This window comes from Phragmites australis, chromosome 6 (genome assembly GCF_958298935.1).
Source record: "Phragmites australis chromosome 6, lpPhrAust1.1, whole genome shotgun sequence".
NCBI classification, from domain to species: domain Eukaryota; kingdom Viridiplantae; phylum Streptophyta; class Magnoliopsida; order Poales; family Poaceae; genus Phragmites; species Phragmites australis.
Window position 1 is genome coordinate 37905395 of NC_084926.1, and position 12751 is coordinate 37918145.

The 12751-nt window shown below is 43.7% G+C and overlaps 1 protein-coding gene across 1 annotated transcript; it reads right to left on the reverse strand.

The window, feature by feature from the left end:
- Window positions 1–1553: 1553 nt before the first annotated feature.
- LOC133920637 (protodermal factor 1-like) lies at window positions 1554–2894 on the reverse strand. The gene is made up of 3 exons (XM_062365239.1): window positions 2695–2894; window positions 2181–2391; window positions 1554–2093 (listed from the first exon to the last, which is right to left on the reverse strand). The coding sequence occupies exons 1-3, from the start codon at window positions 2807–2809 to the stop codon at window positions 1772–1774; spliced, it is 648 nt and encodes a 215-aa protein (XP_062221223.1). The 5' UTR covers window positions 2810–2894; the 3' UTR covers window positions 1554–1771.
- Between the last annotated feature and the right edge of the window lie 9857 nt (window positions 2895–12751).

Here is a 12751-nt window from a genome sequence, read left to right on the forward strand (position 1 = left end):
CACCAGCGGGTGTCACCATCATCTACAAGGCATGGAGCCTATTAGGGCTTTCGCCCTTAGGTCCCCTTACCACGGCACAATCCCTAAAGCTAGAGGCTCGACAGATCAACCAGACCAAAGCTCAACTAGCAGCACTACAGCACATAGCATCCACAAAAAAGAGACGACTAGGGGTGAAGCCCCGGCCCGCAGCAACGAACAACATGACCGCTAGGGTAGCATCAATGTCGTCTTCAACAGCGGTCGACCACCGCAAGGAGCTGTGGAGGCCAGCACCCCCTATGAGAGATAGTTGAATGATGTAGGGGCCACAGAAGGCCATCAGCCAGCCAAAGTAGCATGGACAGCCACCACACATGTGGTGCAGCAGCATGGTCGACCAATGGCCTGACCGGGGCTGTCGACAGAGGCAGCCCAGACAGCTCACGCCCAAAGCCCTGCTGGAGCCAGAGCCAGACGGCGAGAGGCAAGCAGGCACACAGGCACGACACCGCACGGGATCCGACCGGGAAGCGGTAGATATGGCGGTCTACAGCGCAGATCTGGCAAGAGCATGCCTCCACGTCAGCGGATCCGGCCGGAGCAAGCCTCTACGCCGGTGGGACGGGCCAGAGCAGCACACAACAGGGGCAGGGGGAGGGAAGGGGAGATGGGAAGGGGGAACAGAGGGGGAGAAGGAGGGAAGGGGGTGACCATCGTCACCGGCCAGCCATGGCAGCGGTGGCCTCGCCGGATCTGGGCAGGGGCTAGAGCAGCGGTGTTAGGGGGCCGAGTCGCCTCACGAGCTAGACGGCTCGGGGTCAAGGACCAATTCACACGGCAACTGACTGATTCAATGCTGATTCAGGCATTGAGTACTTTCGCCCAGGAATTAGTTGTATCAGAAATAGTCTGGCTCAATTTGGGGCATCTTTGTAATTTGTTGATTTCAAGGTATCATAATGCCTGGTTTTTAAGGCAGTACCATCTATTGTTAAGAGTCAGAGCTCATACTGCAATTACGACTGAATTTGGGACAGGTTTGAATCAACATTCTATGAGTAAATTAACACTTCAGATTTCATCTCACATCCAACTTTCTGAAAACCGCTGAAGTGATAGCTCGAACTCATATCATAGTCCATGGATTAAAGTGCTATTTATTGTTTATTTAAAAGAGCATAGTATTCATCCATTGTTTTATCTCAATGTTTTTTTTTCTATGGACTGGTTGTTGGATGATTTACCCAAGAATACAGTTTGTTTTTTTATCAGATCACTACAGGAAACATGTAGGCTTCTAGCCCTTTTTTGGTTGAAGGGCAAGATTTTAAAGTCTTTCTCTATGGAGTTTATAATAGTGAATTTTTGTAGCTAATTCTGTCTGTGTAAAGACAACAAAACAGTCGGCAGTCATGAACATCTAATATTAAGAAACTGGAGTAGGACTGTTCGTCTTTTCAAATTTACTTGCCCTGTTACGCTGTCCTGAGTACAGTATACTCCGCTATGGGAAAAAGTTGCAATTCAAGCCCAGCAACAGGAAAGACGGAAAGAGTTTACGACATCCAGCATATCTTAGACAGTGATATTACATTAGAAACCAACAAATTACAAGAAATTCATCAATATGTATAAAGTGATTTTACATAACAAACCAACAAAATACAAGGAATTCATCAACATATCTTGGACAGTGATATTACATGACAAACCAACAAAATATCAAGGGGAAGAAATGAACGATAGCATCAATCGAGAAAAATACAATTCAGGCAGGAGACATCCAGGACTAGTAGTGGTATTCATTTGCCTTCTTGAAGATCCCAGCCTGGGCAGAAGCGGCACTTTCAGAGGTCACGGCCACAATAATGCAGTCCTTCACCTGCTGGGTGGTAAAAGGAAACTTCTTGTTCACAATGGAGTTGAGGTATGCAGCTGCTCCCTCACGCAGGAGGGCACCGACACCATCAGTTCTGGTGTTTGAGAGTGCATCATGCAGATTCTCAAGCTTCTTGCCAACGATCATACTGCAAGCAGCACCGAATGTATTGCCAATGTTGCCGAGGGACCCAACGACTGCAACGATCATGTCTGGGTGTTTCTTCCAGTAGCTGCAATTTAGGCCAAAACAAGACCATTTTAGAATCTTCGCTTCATGATATTTGATAACTATGTTGTGTACTCATAGTGTCTCTTACTCGCAGGATCCAGTGAATCCGTGCTTTGGAATTTCAGGGAACCCATGGGAAGGTGTACTTGGCGAAGTGCCGTAAGATGGTGTTGGCGTAGTGCCGTAAGATGGTGTTGGCGTAGTGCCGTAAGATGGTGTTGGCGTAGTGCCGTAAGTCGGCGTCGGTGTTGGCTTGTACCCGCCTCCTGAGCCGTACGTTGGAGTTGGGGAGCCGCCATCTGGTAAGACACATAGGTCACCAACTGTTATTTCGGAGGATGCATGATTCTGATTGCTACTTGCTTTGCTAGGCATAATTCTGATTGTTCAGAAAGCATGCAGCTTATGTTCGACCGAGCTATCTTTTCGTATTTGCATTAGCTAGCTAGATGCAGTGTGCAGTGTTCTCTAACATATTGACATTCATGATTCATGCAGTATAATACTATACTTGCACAATATCAAAGGTTGTACTATTACTACACAGAAGGCTGATCAAATAAACATATGCTACACAAAAGGAACGGGATCAGAGAAAATACAGTGGGGAGCAGAAGAGTAGGTCTTCTGTTCAGACAACTCTCCCAAGCTCCTGCATGAGCTCAGAGCGACGAGCCCCGCCAGGACAGCACTGACAAGAAGAACCTTGCTGCTCATCTTGCTCTCAGTGTCTGCAGAGAAGACTGAAGGTGTGGCTGGACCGATTGAGAAACTTGAGATGCTTGAGTTGATGAATTGAGTTGCCTTCGGGCACACATATATATACATGCGAGTGGTGCTCTGCATTTCCATTGATGCTGTTGCATGCAAAGATCTGTATATGTTTATCACACTGTTAGTGGTTGGCTATCATTTAATGATCTTGGTTTGTCCAGCTTGTCACGAAGGTGATCTGCTTACTCTCAACTAGCACCATGAAGAGCTTGCACTGTGAGTATCTAAACCCAAATCTTTTTCTACAGTTCTTGTGCAAAAAAAAGAGAAACTAAAGTTGTGGTAGCTTCTCTGGATTTTGGATAGGCTTCTTTCCACGGAGAATGAATTCCTGCATGCAGTCTTGCAGATTTAATTGGAATCGGCGCTTGCCACCTACTCCAGTGTAGTTACCTATACCTCGAGCTGGATTCTATGATCTGATCCCTAAATTGAAATATTGAATCTGTCAAACTTATTAATGCAAACATGGGTTTGGTTTGCTTCGCTGGTCCAGTTGATATACGAGGGATCCAATTCGAGTTCGTTCTGATATTGTGGAGCGGCTGAAGTTATTTTGTGGTCCAACTGGAATGCACAGGATTCGGCCTGATTTTGTCATGAAGTCTAACATCCACACAAATAGATCTGGTAACTTCTTTGGAACTAATTTGACAAATTTGTGCTGCGATTTTTACTGCTGTACATTCAATGTTTTGCTTACTCTATGAGAATTTTTTTGGACGAATCTCTATAAGAATAGTGCTGCAGAGTGCAGAGTCCTCTGTTTTTCTGTTTATTCCGATTGCATCTATCTAGCTTTTAGTGCTTATCCTGTAGTCCTTGTGCTATTCCCTGATACTTGTGCTATTCCCTGATAAGGTGCAGTGCGTTGTTTCCAAAAAGAAAAAAAAAACAAAAGGTGCAGTGTATTGCTGATGCAGTCATTCATCGATATTGTTGTCCTTGGTGCCGCGTGTGATGTCTCACATGTTTCTTTCAATCAATTCTTTGTTTGAACTGTCTTGTTTTACGGTTAATCCATATCATGGCAGTATTTTGCTCATAGGAAAAGACCACTCGAGTTACAAATGTGCTGTTTCATCTATAAAAAAAGGAAGAAGAACATATGTGCTGCTTTGTTCAGAACTGCCTCTGTAATCTGATGTGCGAAACTCAGAAATGATTGTCAAGCATTGATATACAATACCAGTTTGCAAGCTCTTGCTCTTCAGATGAAAACTCCAGAAACATTGCAGCTGAAAGCACATATACATTATACATACTAAGCCGAGTTAATTGAATGTTCATCTTTTAACACCACAGGTGACCTTACAATCAAGGAGATTCAGTAGGTGTACTTGCGCGAGATTTGATTGGCCCTGAGGGTCGGGACTCCATGTGATCTTTCGTGCATCTGCCAGACAGAGAGTTTGCTCTGTGGCCGCCATTTTTGAACGGTGCAGTTCCTTCGATGAATGGTGATGGGTGGGGGTCCTTCACGAGCACATGTACAAGCTCACGCCCTTGCATTCATTTGTTTCTCATGGAGGAAATAGATTATGCGTAATTACTGTATCTGAAATGTTATTGATTAATTACATGCTAACTGTCTGTTTCACAGCAGAGATGTGTCGAGCAAGTTAAGTGTTGTCCATGATCCATGAACTGCCAAACTTACGAATTTGAAAAAATAGTAAGAGATATTTTGAGTAAACGAGTCACATAGTACACACATAAATAGCTCTACATTATATTGATCTTATATTAATCTCTGAGACCGAGTATAATTGGTATTTAGCTAGCTTAGATAGATCTAGAGGATTTTTACTGTACACAATACTAGAAGTCGAGGGGTATTGGTATTAATCTAATCCTACCATTGATTTGGTTGGGTACTTTTGTAATTAGAGTGTGCTTTGAGAAAATTACAGGTTGTGCCACCGATGGCTAAGTCTGTCCATTCAATGTTATGGTGCTTCCTCATGTCGCACACACCGACATCGTCTTCCTTCTACCTACGTTAGTAGTGATAACCTCATCACCGTCGGCAAACTGGCCGACCGGTATGGAACCTAGCCACCTTTTCTTCCCTTAGCACATCGACGTGCCGACGATCCCACGACGTAACCACCTAGCTGCCCTTCGCCATCACACGCGTCCGCCCAACCCGCCTCTGTGTCCATCTTGCGCCTCCACCGAATAGCACAGCGGCGTGGGCCGACTCCCTCGCCAAATGTGTTGCCTGGCCACCTCTTCTATTTCTATTCGTGAACAAATGAACGATTAAGACTTTAACCTAGTAAATATAAAAAATTACTAGCATGCCATTCAATTTCTTTCCCGTAATGCCCTCATACTAATAATCGTAGGGTTGAATAGCGTCAATGAAAATGTATTGGGTTCCAATAGCTTGTATGAACTTCTATGCGCCTGTCCTTCACAGGATCCCCTGATTCTATATATATAGAGAGGTCATCGTACAGTCTTTAGAGTCATTCCTTCTTATTTTTAGCGATAAACTTTGCTGTTTACGAAATATACTAGGTATCTACATATGGTTTTCATGCGTTTAAAGATTTTCTTTTCAAGAATAGAGATATACTCCAATAATAATAGAAAACTCTTGAGGTATTCAGATATGATAGTTGTGTAGTGCTCATCCTCAATTGTGGATGGTAATAGAGCTTATTTCCGCTAAGGTTCAAGTTGTTGATGCTACCGGGTACTACAGGGTCGATCTTGTCGGTGGAAAGAGGGTCTTGTAGTCTTGCTATTATGAGCCCATTTTGGTAGCTGAGCATTTAAAGGAGGCATGCAGTGCAAGTCGTGGAAGAACTCGATATGGTAACCGGCATTTGGACTTTCAGTTCAAAGGAAATGATGAGGGCATATATTGGATTTGGTGCAAAATATTGTTTCAAATTCCCAAGACTTCGTTCCGATTTGAACTACACTTCAAAAATTCCAGAGCAGTACTCCTGGTGCAAACAAAAGGTGAGACGGAACTAGCCTCTCTGTTCGATCTGGTTTACTTATCGTTTATCACATATGTGGGTCCTGAAGGCATATATTGTGTCATCACTCTTTGTAAGATTATATCCGGAGGATCTAGAATCGCGACCAGAGAGAGATAAATAAACATCTTATTAATTTTTTTTTGAAACAGATGATTTTTTTTTCTTTTTTCTCACCAAACGCATCTAAAAAATGTGTCTTTATGACTTAACTTCACCTCGACATAAGCTTTACGATGATGCTACATTCCACGGTTTTGAGGTTAAACCGCGAAACGGCCATGCACGTTTCTCAAAGAGTGACTCACCACCACATGCTTATACCTTAAGCAAGCATTCCATGTCAACACGTTTACTCTGTCTTGCGATCTTGATCACCGGCAATTCTCTCCCGCTCCTGATCCCTCGGACCGCCTTGTCACTTGCACTGGCATCCTTTTCATTTGACTTTATCAACACATCATCTTCATCCACCATGTCATGCTTTGCTTGCTCTACACGTGTATATCTCACCCTTGACTCTTCTTGGCCTTCATGATCGTCTGACACACCACTTAGCCCTAATCGTCCCATCGTCAACCAACAAGTTGCATCCATCACCTACACATCATAAAACAAACAAACATGTATCTCCAACTCTATTATAGATAAGTCAAAATCAAAATCCTTTGTTGAAGAAGTTATCCCAGAAAATTGTGAACACCGAATGCTCTAGCATGTTCTGGTATCTGAACACTGGACATCCGGTCTATGCAATACTTTCTCTTCTAGAAACCACCTGGAAAACACGCCGGTGAAGCATCTGATGAGAACACTTTCAATCATCGGATCATCCGGTGTGCACATCTTCACCAGATAAGCTTTGCAATGACTCTAGAAAAATTAGTCTGGCATGCATAGTGCTCCATCGTCGGACCATCCAGTGCATACTTCAATTTTTACCACTAGCTTGGAATGCTCTGATGTTCACAATGCCCCATCGTCGGATCATCCAGTATGTACAAAATCTCTAGTGTTGGACTATCTGACTAGGAAAATTTTCTTGGTATCAAAGATAAAAATGCCAACTCTATTCTCCTGCAAATTTGGTTAGTCATGATCATAAATATAGACATGCTCATGCAATCCCATAAATTATCAAACAAAAATAGCAACCTTATCAATCACTCATCATATATAAACCAATACACATTTCAACTTGGTTTCTCAATATCACCCTTGATAAGTGCATTGACAACTCTCAAAGCACAAAGATTTTAGTTTGAAGAATTTTCAACAAGAGAAACTCATCTAAGTGACCAAAAGCTAAAGAAAGAGCAAATCGAGACCACTTGGCATTAGAAGATTGTATAAGCCCGAAGAGAAGCAAAGGCAAGCCAAAAATAAAATACAAAAACTCCCCCCTTGATGAATACACATTTTTCACTACACAAGATTCTTCTTTGTGATTTAGTGTATATTTTCTCCCCCTTTGGCAATGCAAACATCAAGGACAAAAATATCATGCAATGCATGAACGTGTAAACCTAAAGAGCTTTCACAAATATACCACAAAACATTTACAAAAGGTAGAGACATAAAAGGGTTATGGAGAGTAGAATGGGGAGCTCACAATTGCACAAAGGCTCAAAAACATACAATATCACAAGAACATGAAGCTATACAAGCTAATCCTTAAGCATTGTTGGCGTATTTAAGTTTATATAGCCAAATCATGGTAAAACCGACCATTACATAAGCATCCACTCATGCTGAGATAAATACAAGCATTAAGAACTAGCAAACTTCAATCTTGAACTAGGCAAATAAGCATTCATAATAATAGACTTTGCAAACACTCACATATGAAACCAAGACTTAATTAGATCAAATAATTAAAAGATGAAACATTTAGGCACAATTCTTTGTATTTCATTTCATCCTCTAGTTGCCTCTTATCGAAGGGAAGTGTCACACGACTAGGTACAGCAAACACCTCAAGGCTTTAAGACAACCGTATTAGATCACATCTTATCACAAGAAACTTGATTGCTCAAGATTATTCAAATTGCACAAATTATCAAATTTTTCACAAGATCATGTCAAGTAGTGTCTTTACGACACAAGGAGCACATGTTCTTTCAAGGTTCTATCATCAGATAAACATTTGACAAAGACAAAAAAGTATAGTGCAATGTTCCCCAATCTATAGTCTTGAACGAAAACCCGAGAGCAAGATATTCATCACACCAGCTTTAACACAAGTATTAACCAAGCTAAAGCAATTACAAATATGGTGATCAAGAATGTAGCATTTTATAGTCTACATGATTCATAAAATTGTTAAATTTTATCTTTAGGAAAGCTAGCTTGCTTGATATGTTTCATGTCAAAGCATAAAAAGGGAGCCTAAGATTAAAATATTGTTCCGTACAACTACTCAACTTAGTCCAAATTCAAGACTAGCAACTAAAAATGCTAAAGACATATAAGTCAAAACTCAACTACTATGATTATCTTACATGATGTTAGAGCAACTCCAACAACACATCTATATTTCACTCTCTATATCCCCATATGAATTGCCATCTATAATGATTCCTCCTCCATATTACTTCACCACTCCAACAGCACATCTATATTTCACTCTCCATAATCTCTCCCATTTTTAATAGTATTCTATAACTAAACTGGGTCCCTCAATGGTAGCGTTTCTGTGAACAATCAACTAAGCAGGAGTTGCAATGGTACTCGACAGAAGGCTCGGCAGCTGTAACCACATCTTCAACAAGTATAGGATTGACAACTGAGCCAAATCTTTGGAATCTAGCTGCAACTGAGGATTGGCATGAAATTTCATCATGATCGAATTTCTAATCCCCAGATATACATCAGGTGTCTGCTTCTCATATTCGCCATTAAAAAAACAAGGCAATGTTTTCTTCTCAACTAGGTGAATTTCTTTCCATGAAAACTATCCTATGGAAGAAAGGGTTAATTTCTTGTATACTTTATTTCAAAACCAAATTTGCATTAAGCAATGAGTAGAGAAGACACACAAGGGTCATCATAAGTAATACTTTTGAAGGTGCAAACTTCAAACACAACATGAAACAATGGAATGCATTGCCTGCTAAGTCATATTTGAAATACTTTAATTATACAAAAAAGATGCTAATATACCTTGGGTGACAATAACCGTAAATTATAGGAAATGAAGGTAATCTACCAAATACACCTATAATTAACACATCACGAAGCAAAGCACGAACACCAATTTAGATGATTTACAACAACACACAACAACGATCGAATCGCAGTACCAGAAGCTAAAAAGGGATGGCTTCCAGTGAACTGATCTACTGAACGCCTTAAGAGAAACAACCCGTACAACGACATGATCTGATCATGCACATCCCCCAATTCACCAACCTAGATCGCGTTGTCTTCGACCTTCATGTCGCCCGCCCCCACTACAGCCGCCACCGACATGGACCTCACCTTTGGCGGCATGCCCGCGAGCTTGTGCGGCGACTGGCTCCACCAGTGTGCCTCCGAGGAGGGCTTGGGCTCCATGCCGTGGTGGGCCCTTAGCTTCGCTTCACTTACCACTTCCCCTGCGAGACGCTGGTGCTGAAGGAGGAGGAAGAGACACTGGAGCGGGGGCTAGAGGGGACGGTGGCCGTGGCGGAGGTGTTTGGTCCTCAGGAAGGAGGGGAGGAGAAGGATCAGTGGTGGGTGGAGGCGATGGTGTCGAGGGCTACGGAGGTGAGGCTGGAGAGGAATCGCCAGAACGATGTGGTGCCAAAGGAGTAGTAGGATAAGAGGAGGAGTTGGTGTTGGGTTCTCAAGTGGGAGGGATCCATCATGGGATGGATAGACAGCCAGATGCTATGAGGAGTTGGTGTTGGGTTCTCAAGTGGGAGGGATCCATCATGGGATGGATAGACAGCCAGATGCTATGAGGAGTTGGTGTTGGGTTCTCAAGTGGGAGGGATCCATCATGTTAGTGACTCGACCGGTGGCTACAGTTGGATTGGTGAGGCTATGGAAGACTAGCTCGTTTGCTCAGCTACTAGTGGCTGAGGTGATGGGGTTGGGCGTCGCCGGAGGAGCACGAGAAGGAGCAGAGGAGCTGAGGAGGCAAAATGGTGGCAGGAGCACATGGGTGCGAGTGGATGGTTGGAGGATGGCGTGTGGGAGGGAGACGCCAGATGTGGCGTGCAGGAGGAGGGGGATGTCGTGCAAGCTAAAACTACGTGGAGGATGGATGCTCTATTAGAGCAAGATTTTTGCTCGTTTTGGCTAGTGACTGGGATGGAGAGTGGGATAGCTAGTCTTTTGGAGTTACTCTTATGCAATGGAAATGCAACAAAAGTATGTATAATTATAACTCTCCCTCACATAATATCATAGTGATGACACACTCCAAGCTCTCCTCTTAGAAAGCCAAACCTTGTTGCATCTAGAGGCCTGCTAAATATATTGGCAAGCTAGTGTTGGGTATCTATGTATCTCAAGTCAATATCTCCCTTATCATTGTGGTCTCGTAAGAAGTGGAATCTCACTTCTATGTGTTTGGATCTAGAGTGCTAGACTGGGTTATTGGCGAAGATTATGGCATTGGTGTTGTCACACAAAAGTGACACAACTATTGAAATCTAACCTAAAATCCCTCAAGGTAGCAGCCATTTATAAAATTTGAGAACAAACGCTAGTGGCAGCAACATATTCAGCTTCAGCAGTTGATTGCACAATACTAGACTGCTTGTGAAAAGACCAACAAACAAGAGATGTACGCAAGAAATGATAAGTACCAAAGGTACCCTTCCTATCAATTCTACATCCAACAAAATCAGCATCTGAATAACCTTGAAGAGAAAGCGAAGAGGATGCAGAAAACCAAAGACCATACTTAAGGGTATGTTTGAGATACCTTAATATCTGCTTCACCATTTGGTAATGAGATGTCCTTCGTGATTCCTGGAAGTGAGCACAGAAGAAAACGTTGAAGTGGATGTCAGGTCTTATCACCGTGAGGAATAGGAGGGAGCCAATCATACTCCTATACTCCCGTTGGTCTACCGCTTCACCATCTTCATCTGGATCGAGCACGGTTGTTTGAGAAAGAGACCGTCTTGCCCCAGCAAGTACGATAAGAGTTTATTCTAAGGAGGAGACTCAAGCTTGGAGAAGAAGTTTGAGAGGAAGGAACACCACAAATGTATTGATAGTAGGAAAATGGATCGGTCTAGGGGGAGTATCACAACATGAATTTGTGTTTGTGCACATCTGTGTTCTGTGTGTTAACCCTTGTGTTGTGTTGAGTGTTCTCCTTGTGACCCGTCCCTGCCCAGATGACCACAACCCCATATTTATAAGATGGTACGTAGCTTAGTATACAAGTTATCACGATGTACAAATATCTAGGACCTAGCCGAATTACTGGACCTTATCCTGGATAACTATTGTTTACCCTACGTAGAAGATAAATATCTACTGTGGTAACTATTATGGTACCTGCTCCCTGAGGGGTGAGCCGGTCACCAATTGCGGCCTGGCACTGCTCTGTCGGGGGTGTCAGGACGACTTTCATCGCACTGGGGTGCCAGGATAAGCACCCCTTGCACCGGTATCAATCACCTATCACCTCGCGTCAGGTTGGTTTCAGGGGGGTGTCCTTTCTTCCATGATATTATCTCCAGAGACCTGCTGCATCTTTAGACTTCGGAAGGCTACATAGGCACCGGAGGGGTGGTCCGAAGGGGTCCGCAACCTCCGGGGGCCAGGTCTCCTACTGAGAGTCCAGAGGCTGAAGGCTCTGGAGGGGCTTACTGTAGCTCTGAGTTTTGGGAAGGCCACACACATACCGGAGAGGTGGCCCGAAAGGGCCCGCAACCTCCGGAAGTCGGGCCTCCTGCTGAGGGTCCAAAGACTGAAGGCTCTGGAGGGACCTTTGATCACAATCTTTAACCTTTGTCCTTAGCTAGTCTATTTTCCCCCAACAGTACCCCTTCATTCTCTAGCCCTGACATTCAAAGGGTTGAGAGGATGTAGAGGAAAAACAACTCCAGCCTGGTATAGTAACAAGAATGCTCGAAGGCAATTCCCTGTCCCTGAGAAGTTTTTCGGTGGGAATCGTGGGTGTTGGTGGTGAAGCTCAAGGCTAATGGTGCATTGGTGGTGGCGACATGCCCTGGGGTTTATACTGAGGTGGGAGTTGTAGCTGGCATCGAAGTCGAAGACCGAAGATGTATTGGTAGAAGAGGCATGCTCTAAAGCCTGTTGGAGTTGGTATATGCGGTATCGGGATCCGAGGTCGGAGAGGAGTTGGTGGAGGTGATGCACTTTGGGGTCCGTGCTGAGGCCGATTTAGATTCTTCGGACATCTTTGGTGATGGGTCTTCTTGCCATTTGAGTTTGTTAGAGTGAAGATTACGTGTGGAATAGGGGGACTCCCCACGTTTGCCTATTTGAGGATGGCAATATGAGATGTGTCACTGGCGCGTTTTGACTCGATAATGCGTGGGTTCATTTAGGGTCATATGCCCATGCCCCTGGAATGCACCTGTCGGAGGGTTAACTCCTGTCGCAGGGATCCTGAGGGACCCCTTTTTAGAGATTCGGCCGGGGGGATGATTCTGAATATGTTTGCTGGAGAAATAAATGGATGTAAATGCGATGGCTAGTGGGGTGGAATGATCTAATCCAGAAAAGAGTAAATGCACTGGGGGTTTAGACAGGTTCAGGCCGGTCGGAGGCATAACACCCTACTCCTGTGTGGAGGCTATAAATGCCCTGAGAATGTCTCTCAGGAATGTGCTAGTTACAAGAATGTCTGTCTATCCTAGAGCCTGGGGCTCCTTATTCTTCGGTTTCTATGCTCGTACGAAGGTGTTCTTCGATCTAT